Source organism: Dromaius novaehollandiae, chromosome 2, assembly GCF_036370855.1.
Source record: "Dromaius novaehollandiae isolate bDroNov1 chromosome 2, bDroNov1.hap1, whole genome shotgun sequence".
Taxonomy (NCBI): domain Eukaryota; kingdom Metazoa; phylum Chordata; class Aves; order Casuariiformes; family Dromaiidae; genus Dromaius; species Dromaius novaehollandiae.
In genome coordinates, this window is record NC_088099.1 from 54,356,650 (window position 1) to 54,379,321 (window position 22,672).

Below are 22,672 nucleotides of genomic sequence, written 5' to 3' on the forward strand. Positions count from 1 at the left end.
TTTAAAGTGGCAGCTCCTTTGTCAGTGGTTTTAGCCAACTATTTGAATGGGCTTGCCCACCCTGAATTGTGTTGGGTGGTTTGCAAGGCAAGGCAAGATGGTGTGAGAGAGAGCTGGACTCTTGTTCACTTGCTGAGACAAGTTATGCGATTGAAGTCCTGGCCCCACATAGTAGCAGCAGCGTTGTTACTGACAGAAATATTGTTAGGCTTTGCCCATAAGCAATGCACGGACGTGCAAGTATTCCACTTAGGGCTACTGGGCATCCTCAGCTGAGTTCATATGTCAGTCCTGCGAGAGAGATTAAGCCTTTTTGAAAGGGTGCACATTCAGTAAAAGGCAGGTTGATTATGTGAGCATGAGTTTGTCCAAGGTAGCTAATCTACAAGAGACAGATGTTTAAATCACATCTTAAATCACAGTAGCAATTGTTTTTTAACATTTTTAGTAGTTCTTTTAGCATTAACTTTTGTAAAAACTCAAGGCTAATTCAATGAATTTTGCTGTCTGCTTATCCTTATGTTCACTTATATCTTAGAGCAAACTGGAAGCTTTTTCTTTTAAGCTGTTCTGCTTTCATCAGGAGTTATTAAAAAGGGAAGGAATTGCATACAGTTTAGAACACAGGGACAAACTTCAGTGATTCCAGCTGAACCTGCCAGTTGACTTGGCAGCTTAAGGGCTAAATTATTGGCCTAATATATAGTGACATGCTATATGTACTTATAGTGGCCATTCCCTACCTTAGAATTGATGTCTTTTTATCATCAGATCTCAGAAATGATAAGCCCAGAGACTGGCTGCCACTTATAAAAGAATTGATTAGTTAGCTGCCACCAAAAGTAAATGGGGGAGGTGTGCAAAGTATGAAGTAAAAATAGTGATTTCACGTTAGTTTTTGTAAAGAACTCATGTGTACGTGTATGTAAGGTGTTCACTTGTTTACAAGACCTTATTAGGAAGGAAACTGAAGAATAGAAGAGAAACTTATAGAACAGCAAACTGTGTTGGAACTTGGATTTCACAATGCTTGCCCAGCTTCAGGAAGGTTTTGGTACTGATGCTACCTTACCTGTATGGTGCTCTAAAATTTGCCTTGCTCTTATGAAACACAAATTTTTAATAGACTATGGAAGGTAAATTCTCCCCCACTGATGTTCTTTACTTGTTGTGTTGGCTCCATTCTGCTTATAAATTGTGTAAATGTATGTAATTCTTGCAACCATGTTTGAACACGGTGTACTAAGCTACCTTAATGAGATTGGACAGTGTGCATTTTTTTGCGTCAGTGTAACTGAATTGATTTAGTTTGGCTGTGAACCCCTGAGGTAGATATGCTAAAACCAGTTTAGGCTGCTTTATTTGATAAGCTATTGTATTAAGTTAAAGATTGTTTAAACTAGTATAAGTGTACCTGCCCTAAGAGTCTGCAATGCTTACTTTGTATTCATTTAGGTGCACTTTATGATGAGAAGGAGTAGAAGGATTTTTCCAACATAAAAATGCCATAAATCGTATTTATATTCCCTCCCACAGTAGAATTTGCACAGATGAATGTGTGCTAGAGGAACAGTGAACTGTTAAAAGAACATTGTTTTCACACCAAAATGGAAACACACAGCAAATGACACACTGCACATGAATTTGGTCTGGTGACAATAAGCCCTACTATTTTAGTTGACAGTATGGCATCTTTTCAACCACATTCTGTTTCTATTACTGTTTATTTATATTCAGGACAGAGGAAAGTGTTTGACCTCCCATTTGGAAGCTGCCTCTTCCACAGCAACGTGTATGATAATGGGTCCTCATTTACTTATGACAACTGCACAGTGTGTACATGCAAGGTAAGTCCACAGTGCTTTGGTATCGTATGCTGCTGGTTGCCTGGCTTGGCATAAATATGTAATGCTGTAGAACTATAATGCCTGATACTGTTCTGCTTTGGCATCTTGTGTGGTCCTTGGGTCTGATCTGAAAAGCACTCACAGTTGTGCTAGGAAAGTTTAAAGGTTATTGACTGCCTCAGTTGAGACGTGATGCCTGATTATGTGTGATGCAAAGTAAAGATACTCAGATTATGTGATCCTCTTTAAGTCTGCACTGCAGTGGAAGACGATTTTGTAGATGATGAGTTTCCACATCTCTGCTGAAGGACAGTGAATTTTTTAGTGGCTCCAATGTGACTGTGATCACTTGTACTTTGGCACCTAGGCACAAAAAATGTAAAGTGTTGCCAAATCAATAAGTTAAGATTTTGCAGGCCAACAAAAGTGCAAGTTGGGCTTTAGCATCACAGACCATGAAAGATTGCCTTAATCCAGTAAATTGTGTTTGTTTTCCCTGAGCTGACCCTTGCAAAGCAGTTGTGCTATAGCTCGGGCAGATAGATACAATGACTGAGCAAACAGAAATGTTACGATAAGGACATACAGGAGCACAAACATCTTCGTGATGATTTCATGACTTCCTTCTGTTTTTACCCAGGATTCAACAGTGATATGTAAGAAGAGATGCTTACTTCCTGGAGAATGCAATAAAAACAAAGACCAGTGCTGCAAGGAATGTGTCTCATATATCTCTCCTGAGGAAGTAAAAGTGTGCAAGTTCGGCAATAAGATCTTCCAGGTAACATTTCAGGTGTGGCTTGAAAACAGATGCTGTTGTAACTGCTGAAACAGCATGGGTTTACTGTAGATTAGCATTGTGGTTTGCTTTTTAGCACAGTCCTCACCATCCTGGTTGATGATGGAACAGCTCAGAGGGAGAGCTTTGCAAAATCTGCTATCTGTTATTTTCTTTTTGAGTCTGTGTGAATTCTGCTGTTACACAGAAATTAAGATTAGTTCCTCCTGGACATGGCATTGTGTCACCCTCTCCCCACACAGAGACTCGAGCTGCTGCTTCATGACAAGTAATGCATTCTTAGTTAGAATTATGCTCTGCCTTCCCAAACAAATGCTGATACTCACGGAAAAGGAAAGAAAGAAAAAGTCCAAAGGCTTTATCAGCCAAGGAGTCCCTGCCCCAGCCCCAGCTGAGCTGCCAGAAGCTGTGCTAAGACTGTCTTGGCTAGGAGTCACTCATCGAGATTTATTATACTTCACAGCTCTGCTGAGGACAGCACCCCTGACACCCTGTATTGGGAAACCATGTAATAACTATCGCCTACTGCAATCTCACCCAACGTTTTCAGATCTCAAGGGATTCCCTGCAGATTGCTGAGCTCCTGTTTGTTTTTTCAAGTGGTGCAGTTTATTTCACACCGCGTCAGAAAAGATTCTGTCACCTCATGGGCCATCTGTGAATGAAGAGACCCTCGAATCAGATCACACGTTAAATCCCTTGTGAATACTTGGTTTGCTCAGGCAGAATTACTTCCCATTTATTCCATCTTTTGTGTACATAGCTGAAGTGTTTATTCTGGAAGTTATATGGGAGCAAACCCTCTGTATACAATAGGTACAAGGAGACTATATTCCATCTGATTGGAACTCGCACACAGGTGCTGTTGTACTTCAGGAACAAATGTCTGCTTCTCAGGCACCCAGATAAAATACTCTGCTTCTTGTGAGGATCTTGTGTGAGTAAGTATTCTATGCTGTAAGAAAAAATAAAGAGACAGTACATGCACTTCGTTGAAGTTAATGGTGCAACACAGATGGAACGGGCACAGGTTCGTGGGGAGTCTGGGCAGTCTCCTTTTTAGATCAAAGCTGTGTCCACTGCTGTGAGGCCAGCTGCATGCAGTTAGCCGTCATATCTTCTGGTACCTTAGCAGATGCTTGGAGAATGGTCATTAGAGGCCCATGGAAACATGTGCTGCATCAGAAACACCTATCTTAACATAGCTTGGAGATAGAAGATAAGGGAGAGACAGCCTTTAACCAAGCATGCATAGATTAAGTCAGTTTGCTTGGCATTTCAGATTTAGTCTGTTTTTCTCTGTGGTCAAAACATCATGTTGGGGTGAGCACATAATTGTTCACAGCTGTCTGGTTGGACTGCCTGTTCTGTTTGTGTCAGGTCTATCCTCACCCTTCCTTCACAGCAGTCCTGTAAACAGAAAACATGCACATTTTGCCTCTAAATCGGCAAGCATAAGACTGCAAGTGGATGAGACAGAATGCTTTAGGAACCACACTTGGCAAAGGCAAAGCTCTACAGAAATGAGCCTGGGCAGTTCCACAAGCAGTCTTTCCTAAGTAAGTGGGGAACAAGATTATGAGGCATATTTTGTTCTGCAGCAAATATTTTAAGAGCCACGGACTGTCTTACCTGTTATACATTTGGGCAGTTTAGCACTGTATCTGTTCTAAACATTTTCAGATGTTTAGCGGATCAAGTGTCTGTGAAAGTGCTGTAAGTAATCTGAATTAGAATTCATTATTTGACCATTCCTGCCGTAAGTCAAAATGATGTCACATCTGGGAATAAATTCACTATATGCTGACATCTTAATCAAACGCTTTCACGTGCAGCAACTTAAACATGTCACTCAACCCAATGAATCAGGTTTTTCTAATTATGTCAGCTTAAATGAAAATTCGTGATAGGTGGGATCACATCTCAGACACATACTGGAGAGAAAACAATGCAACTAATCAGGATATTGATGGAAAATGCAAATGTGATTTGGTTAGCCATAGAAGAATTAATTTCTGATGCAGCGGGCTAAAGGGAAGAAATCCCTGCTGAATTTGATCTTTGTCTGTAATCCGACTGGGTGTGGACAGACACCTCAAAATAATTTAGACTAAACAATGACACAGTGCCAACAGGGAAAGCCATCCTTCCTTGTGCAGTGATACATTGCTGGAATAGCTTCCTGTTGCCAGCCCAGCTGATGCTATATCATGTTCCCTCTTGCAGGATGGAGAGATGTGGTCCTCTGTTAACTGCACCATCTGTGCTTGTGTGAAAGGCAAGACGGAGTGTCGCAAGAAACAGTGCATTCCAGTCAGCAGCTGTCCTAATGTGAGTTTTTTTTAAAGGACATAGCATTCTTCCCTTTTTTTCTTCACCATTGTCTTTGTCAGTGTTTCACGGTGGTACGTGCATGGCAGGAGGGCACGCAGATTGGGGAAGAGGGATACTTTGGCAGGTTAATTTAAGCTGGAATTCCTGAAGTGCACTATTGCTGCCTTGTACATGGGCTTCCCGCCTCTGTCCTTGCTCTGAAGAGGAAATGCTCCTTTTCTCCACCTCCCTTTCCCATTCTCTATCCTGAATACCTACACTGGAGCATCTCTTTCACATATATTTAGTAGCTTTGTAGAATGATGAGATGACTGTTAACAGATCAAGCGCATGTGTTTTTTTTAGAGCAAGGCACAGGAGGTTGTGCTGACTTTTCTTAGTGCAAATGAGACTTAATCACTTGGTTAGACATGTAAATTCGACAAAGCAAGGCAAATGATTTCAGTCAAACCATGCCACTTTATCTGAGGTTACAGCCTAAGTATTTTCTGCACTGAAGTCTGAAGTGAACTCAAAGAGTGGTGTAATTATAACTTTGCTTCATTGCTTCAAAATTAGCATTATATGAAACCTTGAGCTAAAGTCTGCCTTTGTTTCTTGGATGTCTGTTGTCTACAGATGATTTTGTTTTAATGGCTAAAGCTTTCAGAAGAGGGAGCTCTAAATAGCATCTCATGTAGGTGCAAATCTTTGAACAGCACTGCGGGAGAGAGCCAAGTCATTTGCATTACACCTTCTCAGTGTTTCCTTCTCCATCCTGGAAGCCAGCAAGGCAAATATGAGTCACAGACACCTAGGTAGAAAATTTTAAAAGACAAACTTGAGTTTGTAAAACTTTATACTTGTGAACTTTTGACAACCAGAAGCTATAATAGGATAGAGAGCCTGTGTCTTGGTGCTCCCTGTTCTGCTGTGCTCATGGGCTGCAAGAACTGTTTGTATGCTCAGAAGAGGGGACATCCTGCTCCTGTCACCCTGGCCCTCTTTTGCTAGTTAACCACAGAGGGCAGTTCTCCTGCTAATGGGCCTCACACAAGGTGTTGCACACACCTTAGGAGGTGTGAACCAAGGGAGCTCTCTGGGGAGCCTGAAGAGGCCCTTGGTAACCAGGTTTCCTCCCTTCAAGCTATTCACGGGATATACAGGAGGAGAGAGCTTGGGCCCTTCAGGTCTCTTCAAATCCTTTGTTGTCCAGGAACCTGGCCCACACTGCACCCATTTGCGTTTTCCCTGTGCTGGTGCATTTCAAACATTTAAGACTCTTCTGAGATCAAAATGTATGGCTTAACATAATTCTTAAGTGAAATACAACTTCAGCACTACTGTATATAAATTTGAGCATTGAGATGACTACTTGAAGTGGCTTCTGTAAACATGTTAGCTGCTTTGCTGCTCACAGACAACTAGTGAAAATAGTGGTGAGTGAAAATTCACCATCCACAATCCTGTGGCAGCATAACTGACTTGCTTACAAACTCTTTCAGTGCTGTTATATGATCCCTGCCAAGGCTAATGTGAATTTCTAAGCTATCCTAAAGCTCCAAGTTCAGTTCTCAGACAAGAACCAGTTCCTTAGGGCTGAAAAGACCAGCTTTGTTATCCTGCAGCACCATTTCTCATAGTATCTAACCAATCAGCCTGTCCTCTATCTTAAAATGGAGTCAGTAGCTAGCCTTAAAAAGCCACCCTCCTCCACAGGTACAAATAACATTTATACTCTTTCATGCTAAATTGGAAGGACAAGTAGGAGAGAGAATGTAAACTCTAGAGTGAAATTTATTTTCCTATTCCAAGTGGTACCAGCTTAAGTAATTTTAAAGCAAATAATGTACGCTAATGGATTTAGATCTTCTACTTCTTGTCTGTGCTCCACTCTCTGATGAGATATTCTGTCACAATCTGTAAACATTAATAAATCACATCACATCACTGAAGGTAAAAGATATATTAGTGATTCTGGTACTGAGTGTCTGGATATCATGCATAAAGTTTTGCTGCTCTTGCTGAAAACCATAGCAGTGTGAACTCCCTTACCTTACTCTGTTCACAGTACTTCTGGCAGTAAGCAGTCCCTACTGGCTATTGAGGACTGCTGTGGAACAACACGTCATTTAGTGTCCCTTTGAATGTCAGGCCCCATAAAGTTATATCATTAAAACTGTATCATGATACACACATCTGAGTGTGAAAGAGTTAAGGATTCACAAGCAAAATTACAGTGTTATTCCTTGACTTAAATGCTTTACCATGCAGTCTTTATAGTCTTTGCATGATGTCTTTTTCTGATGGAATCTTAATTAATTTATCAACATAAATTTTAGTCTATTATCCCTTGGAAAGGATAGGTTTCAAAGTGGTAGTTCTGGAGAAATTTCCTGTGCCATGCAGCCATTGGTATTACTAGATGTGTTGGTTGCAGGCTGCTGTATTTTCAGAGACTGTTTCTGCCATTTATTTCATTTTTTCTTAGGGTTAGGCATTTTTTTTCCTGTTTCTTTTTTTCTTTTCTTTTTGGAGCATTTAATTCTGTATCAGTAATTACAGAAAGTGTCTTTCTTAGCTTCTTTTCATCTACAGCAGAGGCAATGTATCTCTCCCGACCTCACATCCTCCTGTCATATTAATAGCAAAATCAGTCTTGCTTGGGCTCCTAGTGAGCCTTGTGGCTTGTGGTTTCTATTTCTTACTTTCTGACCATTGACTCCATGTACAAGTTCCCTCTCTTGGTTACCTGGAGTGTCAGCCTGCAAGGTGCAGTACATGCTGGCCCCCATCCAGTAAAGCTATTAAGCATATGTCCAGTCCTGCTGAAGTTAGTAGGCCCTCCATGTGTGCTTAAACTTAAACACATGCTTAAATACTTTATATAAAGGGAGTAATTTCAACATTTGGCAAGACTGAATGTCAGATGTCCTCTAGCCTTTTTCTTACCTAATTTGCTATTTGCTTGCCCTAGTCCTACTCTGTCCTCTTCCTTTCTTGTGCCATCTCCCTTCCATTTTTTGGACATTGTTTTCCACTTTGCCTCTTTTCCTTATGCCTCTGCTATCCCCACTAGTAATGCCAGCCTGTGCTAATGGTCAGTGATTGTGGACAAGTCTTTTTTGGGGCTGCTACAGGAGATCCTGGTGAATTTTACAGCATACAGCCTTTTCTGAGCTCCAAGGCTGTGCAAAAGTTAATAGAACTAAATTCATGGCATGTGAAGACATTTGCAGAGCTTGACTTTGTGGGTAAATTTTGAACCCGTGAACTTCAAGTGAGTTGATAATTTATTCAGAACACGTTCTGTCATCCCTAGCACAGACAGCATTTAATGTTATACACATCTGTTATTATTACAAACAAAAAGTTGCTGTTTTTACTCTAGTGCCAAATGAGGCACAAAAAAACAACAGCTGTTGCTATTGCACAACCAAACAAAAAAACCCCTAATTAGTCTTGCCTTAAGAAAAAAAAAAACCCTCAGACATAAAATTGAAAACCTCATTAAAAAGAAGAAAAATCCCAGAAAATAAATAGACTCAAATGTGGTCTGCTTATAAATATTCATGGGGAAAAATGGGATCACATCACTTAGCCCACTCCTAAGGGAACCCTCAATGCTAACGAACTCTTGCAGCACATGTTAGCAATAATGGGTTTCCTTATTCTACAAGACAAAAACAGGATCTCATGCCAACATGGTGGCTCAAGTAACCAGCCTCAGCAGGCTGCCTTGGAGATTCCAATTTCACTTGAATTCCTGCCACTTCCAGCTTGGCTGATGATTTCAACTCTTTTATTGAAACAGAGAGGTAAGGCTACGCAGTGCAGCGTGTGGCATTCAGCTTCATGTCTTCCATTAGTGCAAATAAGCATTGCCTGGCTTCATATTTCTGTCTAGTCTTAATGGTTCTTCGTTAAAGGTGTTTTATTCTAGCAGGTACTTGATAGAACTCCCTGCTGCCTCCTGGTACTCAGTTTTTCTCTTTGCTGTGAGTGCCTGGTAGTCACACAAATGTCTCAGCATTTTCTCCATAGCCAGTTAAACTCAGGTCCAACCCATTTCTCAAGTTCGGGCTCGCATCACATCCATTCTGTTTGCATGCAGCTGCATACTCAAGGACGGGCTTACACTGAACTCAGGAAAATGAGCCCAAGGGCACTCAGCACCAAGCTATCATTCATATGACCGGGATTGATCAGGCATGAGTGGGAAGGAGCATGCTCTAGTCCAGCCTGCCAGCAGATATCCTTAGTTCACTCCTCCTGACGCATGGTGTCCAGGCTTTGCAGCAGTGCAGGCAGAAAGCAGTGCAGATAGCAATAGGGCTTACTCTCTGTATGCCCACTTCTCCCCTCTCTGCATCGATGTGCCACTTATCCCTTTTCCATCTTCACAAGCTTTTCTGCACTGCTGGGTGTGTTTGGGGGAAAGAAAATCACAGCTCCATTTGCTTACTCTTCTTGGCCACTCATTGCTCTCCTGCTTGCTGGGGAATGGGAGTAGTGGTCCCAAGAAGGGGATGTTCTGTATGTTCAACCATGCCGGAGGGGAGAATCAGTGCTGGGGAGCAGTGTAGCTCCATATGAGTCCTACTAACCTGTGTGGGAACATGGGTGAGCTCTATCACCATAGGTTCTGTTATAACCCATGCCAGTTTTCATTTGGAAAACGACACCATTCAGGCTGAAATTTTCCAGGCTTATTACTTGAAGGTTAGCTTTAGGGAATTTGAGTAGAATCAGATAGGCCATCTTTTGATTCAGTGAAGACTAAAAAGGAGCATGAATGTATGTATGCACATACAGATATGTTTCCTACTTCTAGCCAAACTCCTTTTAGATACTGCTGTAAAGCAAAATGATCTGGGCGGAGTGGTAAGTAAGACTCGAGCCTTTGGTCCATATTACTACAACTAGACCAAACTGTTTGCTTTTAGATGTTACTCATCCTTGGATGTGTGCCCGTTTATTTCAGCAGGGGACTTGGTCCATGATTTCTGAGTTGGTAATAAGATTTGCTAAGAGGTATTACAGGATCTACCTATGAAAGGAATCTGGCCAAACTAGACCTGTATCAGTGCCTCCTTCATTCATGTTTCTGGGAAAACTAGTGGGGTTTTTTGTTTGTTTCATTTTTTTAGAACAGATCACCTCTGCAGAGACATAAAGGGTGCACATAAGAAATGTGCTGTATGTATTTTGGGAGGTGGGGGAAAGGTAGTGATCTTGGTAACCAAATGACTAGTTTGCTTTAGATATCCACGAATATATGAGTCCAAAATTCTCTCACACTCTCTCTAAAGAGAAAAGTGGTAACAGAGAACCCTTTTAGTATTTCATTTCTTATAAGACTGCCAGGAAGCTCTTTGAATAGTTCTGTCTGTTTTTAGCACCTGATATTTGAAGCTGTAACCAGGGCATTGAGTTCAAACACAACTTGAACTATTTTCAAAGGCTTATCCAGCCTTACAACATAACACAGTCATTGCTCCAAAAACTCTTTCATTAAATCAGCTTGTCTTTTTCCCAATTAGGGTAAAATCCTGAACAGAAAAGGATGCTGTCCTATTTGCACTGAAAGTAAGTTCTTTCTTCACATTCTTTAAATTCTTTTTTATTCTTTCAGAGAAAATAAATATACTAGAATTATGTTTGCATTTCTGCCTTCCTTTTAGAGGGAGCAAAAGGGCAGGTGGGTATGGCTGGCCACAGATTTTGTCTTCCATAAATCTGTAAATTTAAAATAAAATGCTTGTCAAGGGGATTATTTTTTCTCCAGATGCCACTAGTTTTGTCAAATTTGAGGTGTTGCTCTGTGTAGGATATAGCTGGCCTGTGAAATCTGAAATATGGATAGAGCTGATACCTTTTATACCTGTTAATAACACACTTAGCTATGCAAGAGTGGAGAAGCATAACCAAAGTATGCATATAATCCAACGCTTTTGCAGATGATTTGTGAGAGTTAAAAAGAGGTGTGCAGAAATCTGGGACGTAGTCTGGGAGAGCAATGGAAGATAAAATAGAAAGCTATCCCTCTGTGAGTAGTTCAAACATTGCCTTTTTATCGCTTTACTTTTCACTTGAGGAATGATCATCTTATGATCATCACTTGTGATCTCTCCTAGTCAGCAAAGCACTTACCCAAGTACTTATCTGTATGCTTGTCCTATTTAAGTCAACAGGGACACCTAGCCTCACAGAAGTTAATGGGATACAATTACATGTTTCATTAAAGACATGTTTAAGTATTTTGCCAAATAGGGACAGACTGTTAAAATGGGGCTTTATGATTTATAGGAAGCATTTGAAAAAAGGAACAGGTTTTTAAGGAGAATGTTATCTATTCTTTTGTCTTAATGGAAATTGCTTTTGCTGATTATCTCAGTTCTGGGTGCTCTTGGTTCTCACGAACATTATATACTAAGTCCCTGCTTCTCCATTCTGTACCTCAATTATTTTGAAACATATCACTTACGGTAAATTAAATATGGTTTGCAAATTTTCAGTATCAGAATGAAATGAAATATGTGTGACATAACCTCAGAAAGTCTTGAGATAAGAAATACCAGAGAGAGGGAGAAATGAAAGAGGATTCAACTGACCAGCAGTTGAATTTCTGCATGCTCAGTTTCAAGGGAGAAGAAATTTCCAGGGACCTCTGTTCAGATATGACATGTCATTATTGTCATGAATTTATTGATCTCAATCTTACCTCTGTTCTTGTGTTTCATTCTCATTTAACATTTCTCATGCATTCTCTTGTAACATGAACAGTGTTCTGTGAGAGGGATGTAAACCAATGGGGTCATTCCCTCAAAGCACTGCAGACTCTCTTCTGGAAGGGGTTAAAAAGAAGACAGTAATATGACTCTTTCAGAAGTGCTACTAGTGAACTATAAATTGTGATAATTATTTCATGAGAGAAGGAGGCAAAAAAATACACATGTTGAAAGTAAAAATAACTCATCTAGGAACCAGGTAAACTAAAGGTCAGAACTTCTGATGATATAAAAAAGAAATAGTCATGACTATAACATGTGAAATTAAAGGCACAGTGTCATCAGCCAGCAGAGCGTATGAAATTTGTATACCTCCTATGAATGAAGTCACAGCTGTAACTTATGTTTGATTTTAAAGAATAATCGTATCTGGCCATGAGCAGGTGCACAGAGAGAGGAGTCCTAGAGAAACTATGAGAATTTGGGCTCTGATTCAGTAGCCATTAGAGATCTCCCCATTCACCTTAATGGATCCAGTCTGTGTGAGGAAATGGTAACCCTTCTTGACATCTGGAAAGTCTGTAGTGTATAGTGCAAACAAATGCACGTGACCATAGTTTCCCACTGTCCCTCTGGTTGGAGGTCTCTAGTCCAACCTCCTGCTCAAGGCAGGGTCAACATTGAATTCAGACCAGATTACTCAGGGCTTTGTCCAGCTGGGTTTTTAAAACCTCCAGGGATGGAGATGCCACAGCATCTCTGGGCAGCCTGTACCAAAGCTTGACTGTCTTCATGGTGAAAATTTTATTCCTTATGTCAAGTTGGAATCTCTCCTGTTTCAGCTTACAGTCATTGTCGCTTGTCCTCCAGCCATGCAGCTCCATAAAGAGCCTGGCTCCATCTTCTTGGTAACATCCTTGTAGGTACTAGAAGGCTGCTGTTAGGTTCTCCTGAAGCTTTCAGGTTAAACAAGCTTGTTCCCTTTGCCTCTCCTCATGGGTCTTGACCACATTGCACTGGCTGTATGTAAGACTGGGAAGCACGTTTCACTGTCGCACAGTAAGCATGCTCCTCTGTTGCACATGAAACAGATGGATCTTTTTTTTGGCGGTGTCTCAGTATGTATCCATCTAATATTTGGAGAAGAGCTGATGATGAACTCATCCTAAGCTTTTTTAATTAAATGGTCATTCCCAGCTTTTATCAGGTAATGTAATCAAAGTCCTTAAATACCTACTCTCATACTGTAGTGATAGCCATTAGCGTTTTAACATTTGCCATTTGCAAGGAGCCAATTCCACCCTTGCGTCAGAAATGCTGTAAATCTCATCACAACATTCAGACAGGCCAAAGGCAAAATCATAAGGATTTCAGTGATGATCACTATCTCAGATAGTCCAGTAATCAAAAGCTTTGCCAATTCAGCCCATTTCAGATGAGATAAGATGCACGTACAAAGCTCTTTCCCCCTCCCACTCGCACATACTGATTCTCTCTCCACATATTAACCAGACATTTTTGGCGGTCCAGCAGATATTAATTTTCCAAAGTAAAAACAACATAGGAGGTACAAGAACATACTGTACACAGGAGAGCTTTGAGTACAGTAAAAGGCAGCCAATTTCTATGAAGTGGGTCAAAAACAGTCACGTTGTTAAAGGACACACTTTAAACTAAAAAAAAAAAAAAAAGAAAAAGATTATTTTTCAAAGCAGTTTTGCTGCAGAGAGAAAAAGTACCTCGTCTCCTAAAGGGCTGGTGAGTCCCTTTTGTCTACTGTTGCTGAAGTTAACTATGGTTAGTTTTGGCATGTTGCTGCTTAAGCTCCATGGCTGGTGTACAGTTATCACTAATTAAACACAGTGGTCATACCAGTGGAAAATTCAACAGTTTATTTTATCCTGCTGTAAAAACGTAATGAAATGTACTCTTTTCGGCTTGATTTAGAAAAATCGCCACTGACGTCAATTCCATAAATTAGTAATCCTATGTTAGACCAAGGTCATTTTCATATTAAAAAAAGAAATCACTAAGCCTAAGTTCAAATAACAGACTCTCTCAACTCTAGACAAAGAAGGGAATTTGCAAGGGAGGATAAATCTTTTTTCTTGACAGTAGAATTGATAGCCCTTGCTGGAATTATAGCATGCAGTGTGAAAGATTCCTATTGCAACCATGTAGATATCAGTTAATCACGATCAGTAATCCTATAACAAGCATACCTAAGTCATTGGTAGACATTATGGGTGAAGATTTTTCAAACTGTACTGCCGTCATATATGTCTAGCAGTACACGTGGTTAATTTTGCATCAAAGAAATTTTGGGGGCAGAAAATGCCGTTCATCACAAATCATTCTGCAGCTTTTTTAATTGACAAAAGACCACTGGAGCTAATGACTAAAGTCACCAAACTCAAGGCCATTTAGACCCAACCTTAGGAGTAAAAGATTGCTACTTTCACCTGCTCCTTCATACAGATTCTTTTTCATTTGTTTTTACAGAAATGCTTAAAAATTGATGACTCTTAAGAGAAAAAAGAAAAGGAAAAACAGGATTATGTATGTAGGTAGCTATGAGAGCAGGAACCTGGACTGATGGACCACAGAGGCCCCTGTTGGTTCTGTTTCTGATGTTATTTCCTTGCCATGGAGAAATACAAAAAAAAACCCTGCAATTGTTTATTCATACTGAAATGCTGCTCGTGATTCACCTCCTCAGCCGTTTCAAATGTGATGGTCTACTGTATAAATATGTATTTGGACAAATTGGAGTAGCTATTTTATTTATGAAATAGACCATAAACACTCCTGTGGAGTTTTTGACACCACACCTTGTAATGTGTATTATATCAAGCTGCACTATGCAGCAGTTATGAGGAAAGTAGTCTATGGCTATGCATTTTTTAAGAAAAGTTAATGAAATTCTATTATTCATGTTCTGTAGCTACTTTTCAAAAGTTAATAATGTGTTGTGTTTGATTTAGGGCTTAATTCAGTATATGGTCTAATTGCATTCAAAGTTTCAGTTTGTTTTTAGAAAGCTGAGATCTTTTTGAATTATAGATGTGCAACCAAATCACCCTTAAGTGGTAAACTTCTATTTTTTCCTCCTTCTCCTTACTTAGAAAGTGTCCAAACCAATTTTAGTTATAATTTAAAGTATATTTTTCTTGGCTACTGTTAACTAGCTACAAGCCCAGAAGAGTGTGACCAGACATCTGGACATCTTGGACTTCAATTGACTGCTCTGATGTCCTGAAAATATAAAACAAGCTATTCCATGAGCACCAGAACTAACAGAGCCTGGTGGCCTATGGATATGTGTCCCATTTCCTTTATACTCCAAGAAATAATAAACCCAGTGAGAGACAATATATCCTGTGGCTGATCTGGAGCTACAAGTGTGCTAATTAGCCAGCCAGTAAGCTCCTGCTCTTTGGCCAGTCAGGATGTGTGCTGACTGTCTGTCTGGCCTCTACTGAGCATTATGTATAAAGGGCTAAATACTGTCTGTCTGGCGGTGGGGACACTGGGTGAAAGGCAGGAAGGTGCTTTTTTGCAACCACTTATTCGAATCTCTTACCTGTACTCATGCAGTGTTTTTTCCCAACACTTACTAGAACTTAGTTGTCTTTGATGCTTTTATTCCTCTGTCAAATGTTCTTTGAATTGGCCAAAACATGTCATGATTTCATAGGTTTTTTTTTTTCCTTAGGAGAGGATGTTAAAACTCATGGAATGCTAAAAGGTCATTTTCCTTTCTGTTGCTTGTTTCAGCTTCCTTTTTCGTACAGATAATTGTGTTTTCAAACCCTGTGCTTTTTGCCTACAGTTATCTTCCCAGCAGAGTCAATATTTTATCTGAATTGGGCACATGATTCGTAATATACAAGGAAAGCAGTCCAAGTACTCTATAGTATTCACTTTAGCACCTGAATATTATTATTACTAGTTTGCTTGCAAGCTTTAGATCCTTAGGTGGGGACTGAGCAAACCGCATGAGTCATGTGTGAAGTTTAAGATTGTCAAATGTAAAAGCATGAAGTCCGTATAGAATTGCTCAAAAAGAGAATGTGGAAACTGCCAAGCTCCCAGAAGTTCTCGCTGAAGCCAGAAGTTTTGAAAACCGATTTGGGAGCCTAAATGTTGGATTTCCAAAAGAGGTTTAGAGGTGTTTTGCAGCCAGCTCCCAGTAATGTTTAATTGGAGTTGAGAGCCTTAACTGCATCAGGCTGCTTGAAAGTCAGCCTTCAGAACATAGTTTTGGGGCCCTCCTTTTACAAATCTGAGTCTTTCAGGGACAGAGAAGAAATAGGGGTATATTTGCCTTCATGCAAAAATGTGCATGTGTGTAGATGAGCAAAAGATCATTGAACAAATACCATAAACGCTGGGTTCAAAACTAGCAAAAGGCAGTGGTTCTCCACACACCTTGCCAAAGGTTGTTGTGGATGCTAAAAATGTATCTGGGTTCAAGGGGAGCCTGGACAAATTCATGGAAAAGAAGTCCGTCAAAGGTTACTAAATAAAGAAGAAACACGTCTAGCTTAGAAAGCCCCTAAGCTGAAAACAGTTGGAAGCTGGCAGTCTTGGAGGAAGTATCATATCCACTTGTCCTTTTCTAACTCCTTCCTAGACCCTAAGAAAAAGCTGACAGGGACTCAGAATATTTGCAATAAGCTGGCGAGGATTTACTGTAAAAAAAGAAGGGAGGATCTTCACCCACAGCTCTCTGCTGTATTAGCACAAGCTAGCAAAACTCACACACTTGCACTGGGTAACATAGCTTTGGTGATCCAGCGGCTGTACCTCTGTAGCAACCCAACATAGATGCAAGTCACCACAATGCTAACTAGCGAATCATTGCTTCCCATAGATCTCAAAAACAGCCAACCAGAAGGGCTGGTTTGTTTCAAAAGGAGAAAAAAAGAAAGGACCAAACCATAAAACATGATGTGATTGAAACCTTCCCAAAAGGAAATAAAAAACAATCCCAAACCTTAAAGCGGCTGGAACTCTTTTCATGTTGCCTGCCTTTTGCTGTCTTGTTACACCCTGTATTTAAGGTTTCTTTCTAGGCCAACCAGTTCTTCTTACTGGCGGACCAGTTCTTCTTACTGGCAGCGTCCAAGTTATCCCATACACTCTTGCAGAGTGTAGATTTTTAAAAACCTGCAATTCTAACAAACCTTTAAAAATGTTTTAGACAGTGATATCAGACAATCAGTTATTCAGGTTGTTTTTAGGAGGTTTTCCCTTCCCCATTTCCTTGGTTATTAAAGAAGACAGAAAATTCTGGATCAGACATTCAGCTATCCAATCCAAAATACATTCTTTTTTATTTTAACTGCACTGCATCAAGTTGACATATGACGTGACATAATGTAACATAACATAAAACAACATTACTCTGCATAACACATTAGAAATTAAAAATGAATATTTCCTTTGGATCCCATTGGTACTATCCATTTTACTTGCACATCTCTACATTATTTTTGCTCTTCGCAAGCCTTGCCTCTTAACCACTGGCTTAGGTGAAGAACTCCCCTCTCAGTCCCCCCACAAGATGTATTAGGTAAGAACATGTACAACATCTCCATTCTTGGCCTCTAGAAGTGCAGACAAAAAACAGTTCTCTTCACTGAAATCTTCACTGATGGTTCACTGATATTTAGGCTGTTTTTTTGTTGACAGTTTCCTTGTTTTCATAAAAGTTTTTATTACATTTAAAGAAAAATTAAAACCTGAGGAAATTAAATAGAATCTGAACGGGTAATAAAAATATTGTTAATATTCATCATGCAGATAATTACATGAGTATATAAGGAAATTAGAATCATATTAGTATGATTTAGTAGCATTAAAATCAGAAGGTCCCCATATAAAATCTACAGAAGTTTTCCTCTGGGTAAAAATTATGTTTGTGATAAAAACTATATTGTTCCTTTCATTTGAAACTTGCAAATTTATCCAGAAGTATCAATTAATTAATCGTCCCTGGATTTTGGGAAACAATCGGTATCCTCATTGGTATCAATGAGGAAATGAGACTCAAAGAAGTGGACCTGTGCTTTTTTAAGGGCATTCCCTAAATTAGGCGTCTTGGTTTTTGGGCTCTACTTAAAGTCCTTTGGGCCTGATTTCGAGAGGTGTTGGTCAGCTGTGGTTCATTTCGACTTCAAATGGAGCTGTGAATATTATGTCCTCTAGAAATAGAAACTTTTGGCCACTAGTTACCAGATATAGTAAACTGGCATAGTAACGATGCCAAATATAGTTATTGGTTTAACTGAAGACTTAATGAGAAAAAAGCAAGGTGGCAAAGTTAGGGGTAAAGTACAACTCTCTCAGGTACCACCTCTATAGGTATGGCTCCGTGTGCTAAGAGAGACTGAAATTAGATTTAAGAAGACCTTACTAGCAGTTAGGATAGCTAGGTACAGGAATAGGTTGCCAGAGGAGCTTGTGGAGTTCCTGGCACTACTACTGCTCTTTAAGAACAAGTTAGATAAACATCTGTCAGGAATAGCATAGATACAGGTGATTCTGCATTGCAACTGGAGAAGGAAAAGATAATGTCTCCTTGGGTCCCCTTCAGCCTTTTTTCTGTGACTCCACATAGGAATCCCTGAACTCTTCTTACTGAAGCAAGTAAAAAATACCAGAAACCGTCTAGCTGCATTAGCATGGCACTTCATCTAGGATGAGCAACCCTGCTGAGGAAAGTGTCAGAGCCCCACACTGGACCCCACCATAGAAATTCGCTGCGTCTCCTCCGTAAAAGCTATGCCTCCCTCATTCTTTGTAGTTTTGAACTTGCCTTTTTTTTTAACTGTCTTTCCAGAGGAGCCATTGTTAGTTAGATTTTTTTTCTCTTTTTAGCAATTGTATTCTCTGTTAATCTCCCCTCCTTTGGGTTTTTTTGATTCGCACTATTCACAGCTCTCTGATTACTGAGTCAAATTTTGTTACCCCACTAAGCTCTCCCTCTAAAACAGGCATCATCTTTCAAAAGCAGTGTAAACCCCTGGGTATTCAGCTCGCAGCAGCCCTGTGCGTGTCTCTGCCTGGAGACTCCTCCTTCCAGGAACAGCAGCAGTGAGATGTGGCTGGGACCTATTGTTATACCCGAAGGCTGAAATGCAGATAAATGTGCTGCTCTCCTTGATTACTAGGCTTTGGATTGTTTCTCTTTCTGAGACGTGTGTTAGACTCTCACTGAGTGATGAGGCAATGGCCCTTCCTATGCCCCACAAATATGGGCCGTGCTCTACAACCCCTGGCTGGAGGGGAAGGAGCCCAGTCCTTGCCCAGTCAGCATTGCAGCTGCATCCATTGCGTGCCTGGAAGCTCCTCGGAGCTCCTGGGAGTGAGTCAATGCCCTGCGTAGCCTGCCTGGGCCTCATTTAGAGTTGGCTTCGCTTTGGGTGACCACAGGGCGACTCAGCGTTGTTGAGTGTGGAAAAGGTCTGCCTCCACGCGGCAGCTTCTCTGACTGGTGTATGAGCTGCAGGCATCACTAAGAAATCTTCCTGTATTCATAATGGTGTAAATGATAGGTGAATATACCATGCCATCCAATAGTCATCTCATCTTGTTATTCGTATATGCCTTTTAGTAGGTAACATGATTCGTATTTGCCTTTTAGTAGGTAACATGATAACAATAACTACTAAAAGTCAGTTGTGTATAAACAACATTTGTGATAGTTTGTAAAATTATACAAAGATGTTAATAGTAAATTAGGTGATTGCATTTCATACATCAGGCATCACGTTCACGATTCAATGATAGATGTGGTTTACAAGCTACTTAATGCTGGTAATACGGAGAATTTGGGAAGAAGGTAGATGTACATAGTTTATAAATGCACAATATTTTTAAATGTGCCTGTGGGAGATATAGACAGACCCTGGTCCTGCTGAAGTGGTCTGATGGCTATTAATTTCAGTTGCTCACCTCAAAAATCTATGTAATTTTTTCAGTTCTGCTGATGCTAATGCTAATTAGGCTTTGCTCCCACAACAGAGCTTAGCAGTGGGAGTTCACCCCAAGTAACTTTAACTGTCTAAGAGGAATGTTTCTAGTCCAAGCTACTTGTCTACGCTCCCAATGCAGGCAGCAGAGAGAAACAGGCACCTCCAGAGAGTAATTCTCCATGTATTGAAAGTGAAGTCTACACTGGTGAGATGAAAGAGTTTCTAGTGGTGTCTGTTTCTCACTACCAATGAGAAAAGCCTGGATAAATTGCTTGGACTAGACACTTAACTTTTCAAAAGCTGAAGATAGGTGGGAAGGCTTCTATCATGTGTGTCCGGACACATGCGGACTCTGCAAAGCCCAGGGATCTGCCTGCTCTGGTACCATGAGTGAGGTTTGCATTTTCTGTAAATGAAATAATTTGAACAGTCTCACAGACATTGTAATAACCTAACCTATTCAGGTGGTACAGTGTATGTGGATGATAAACGCTTAGGTTGGAAGAGTTGTCTTTTGTTTTTAGCTACATGTTAGCCTTCCCATACTGACCCAAGGATTGATTGACCCTCAGTTCCCACCTGCTTCGAAAAATGCTTCTATTAAAAACATAGAGCGTCTGCTTTTGAAAGTATATATCCCTAGCAGTCCTCAGCCAAATCTAACCTGTAGTGGCATTAGGTGGGAGCAGCATCCTCTAAGTTCTTATCAACTGCTTCTTTTCACACATTGATTGATCCTGATATGGCGCTTTTGTTTCTCACTCACCTGCAGAGCCTGGAGTTTGCACTGTATTTGGAGACCCTCACTACAACACTTTTGATGGACGGACATTTAACTTTCAGGGAACATGTCAGTACGTTTTGACGAAAGACTGCTCCTCCTCTGCCTCGCCCTTCCAGGTGCTGGTAAAAAACGATGCCCGTCGGACCCGTTCTTTCTCCTGGACAAAATCTGTGGACCTTGTGTTGGGCAGAAGCACTATCAGCCTCCAGCAGCACCTCACAGTGAAGTGGAATGGGACCCGCATCTCACTACCTTGCGAGACACCACAATTTCAGATCGATTTGGATGGTTATTTGCTGAAAGTGACAACCAAAGCAGGTAGGGCAAGTGTGTGTGTGCACGTGTGTGCATATGTCTTCTTCCTGAAGAACATCTCAAGTGCAACATGAGCAGCAGTCAGTAGAAAAACCATAATGGTGGCAGTAAAGATATTTTATAATTCTGTAGAGATCTGAGGATCCCAAAGTGCCTGACAACCCTTTCAAAATCCCTGCAGCCTATAAGGAGGCAGATACCAGTTGTGAATTTGAAAATCTTTGCAGAACACTTCCTAAAATATGTTTCATTCTGCAATTGATAATTAACTGCTTGCATACACAAGCAGCGTGCCTGTGATTTTCACTTCCAGTAATATAGGAATGATTTACCCAGGTTCATCGTTTGATACTAATTGATAAGAACAGAGAGGAAATCAGTTCTTAAACATAACACTCAGTTCTTCCCCAGTTGCAGCAACACACCTTACAGTCTAAGTGGGCAATATATATAAAATCGTAGTAATTAATTGCCAGGAAAAGATGGTATGTGTTGAAGTTGTCAAATTATAGAAACATTTCATTAGGGATATCCACCAAAATGGAAGTCCTGGTTTGAAAATCAAGACCTGATTTGCTTTGTAATGTCAAATTTTTGGGCTCACTTTGTGTTCAAGTAAGAGTTTACTGGAACAGAAAGTCCACGCAACACCAGACGCAAGAGGAAATTGGAAGCTTCAAAGCATCTGGTACCTTTTTTGCAGAAACATGGAGGGGAACAAGCAGACTCTCAGGTCTTTCAAGTCTTAGAAAGTACATAAATTGTCAAAATGCTAAATCAGAAGACTTGCATTTGTTTTGATAAACTGTTCTGAGGCTATAGTATTCTGGCATAGATAAATACTGAGTGGAAGTTAAAAATTTACTCATTAGCATGTGTTAGGCACTATTGCAGTCCTGGGAGATTTCACTTACACAGTGAAGTACTGTTTCAGTGAGAATATTTACTGTTAATTCAATTAAATGCCATGTGTCAGCAAAGAAACCAGTCTTTCTTATGGAGTGATATGGTCACCGGCAAGAAGCGTAGTCTTAGTCATTATCTAGCATCTTTTTTTTCAAGGGGGACACTAGCACCCACTGTTGAGCTGAGAATTTAGACACCTATTCATATATCCCCTGGAAATGTAAGTCTGTATAATGTGGATCCCAGCTCTGGGCTCATTCCTCAAAGTGGCAATGCAGATTTTTGTGGCTGTCTGTAAAATGCACACAAGTTGACCATTATTCACAACTTCTAATTAAAAGCATCTTGAGGGTTTCTCTTTGCAGCCAGCTGAACACTATGAATTCTGGTGATGTGGATTTCATTAGCCAACCACAGGCCAAGGAAAGGTTTTCATTCAAAGATGAATGACAGCTAATCCTGCTGCTATTCCATTTGTCTCTGGTATAAGCCTAATAAATGACGGCATGCATCCTTGTCCATGTTTTGGCAGTGGAGTGCAAACATGGCATATGACAACATACCAAACAGTGTGTAATCACTGCAAATTATAGTCTAAATAATTCCTTCCCTTAACAGAGAAGGATCAGGTTTCTCTTGCTGAACGCAGCACCATGGGCCAAGTCCTCCTTTCCTCAGCACACAAGGCTTGGAAAGCAGCAGAACGGTGTGACTCCATTTTGCTGGGAGAGGACAACCAGCAGAGAGGCTGAAGAGAGGTGCAGTGTGCTGAGTAGAACTGGTTTAAAGACAAAATTTTTGTTCCACGGGGAATTTTGAAAGGGGGGGGGGAGAGAATTTTCTCTGTTTCAGAATGAAACATAGATTTTTAAAAAATATATACTTCCCCAGTGTAGGGGAAAAAATTGAGGGAGGGGAAGATAATTAGAAATAACCAAAAACTAGCAACACTAGCAACAAAATTCAAAATAAAATGAGGCTTGGAAGTGTAGGGT

At 40.4% G+C, this 22,672-nt stretch overlaps 1 protein-coding gene across 7 annotated transcripts in view; it reads left to right on the forward strand.

Moving 5' to 3' along the window:
• The window catches only part of BMPER (BMP binding endothelial regulator), a 166,202-nt gene that overhangs the window by 91,922 nt on the left and 51,608 nt on the right, over nucleotides 1–22,672 (forward strand). For 4 of the 7 annotated variants that reach the window (XM_026100779.2, XM_026100782.2, XM_026100783.2 and 1 more), the window contains 5 exons: nucleotides 1,738–1,847; nucleotides 2,488–2,640; nucleotides 4,873–4,977; nucleotides 10,503–10,548; nucleotides 20,445–20,774. In XM_026100779.2, coding sequence (XP_025956564.1) covers nucleotides 1,738–1,847; nucleotides 2,488–2,640; nucleotides 4,873–4,977; nucleotides 10,503–10,548; nucleotides 20,445–20,774 — 744 coding nt within the window. The remainder of the gene's footprint in view (nucleotides 1–1,737; nucleotides 1,848–2,487; nucleotides 2,641–4,872; nucleotides 4,978–10,502; nucleotides 10,549–20,444; nucleotides 20,775–22,672) is intronic. The other 3 variants (XM_026100778.2, XM_026100780.2, XM_064506548.1) reach the window with 3 other exon arrangements.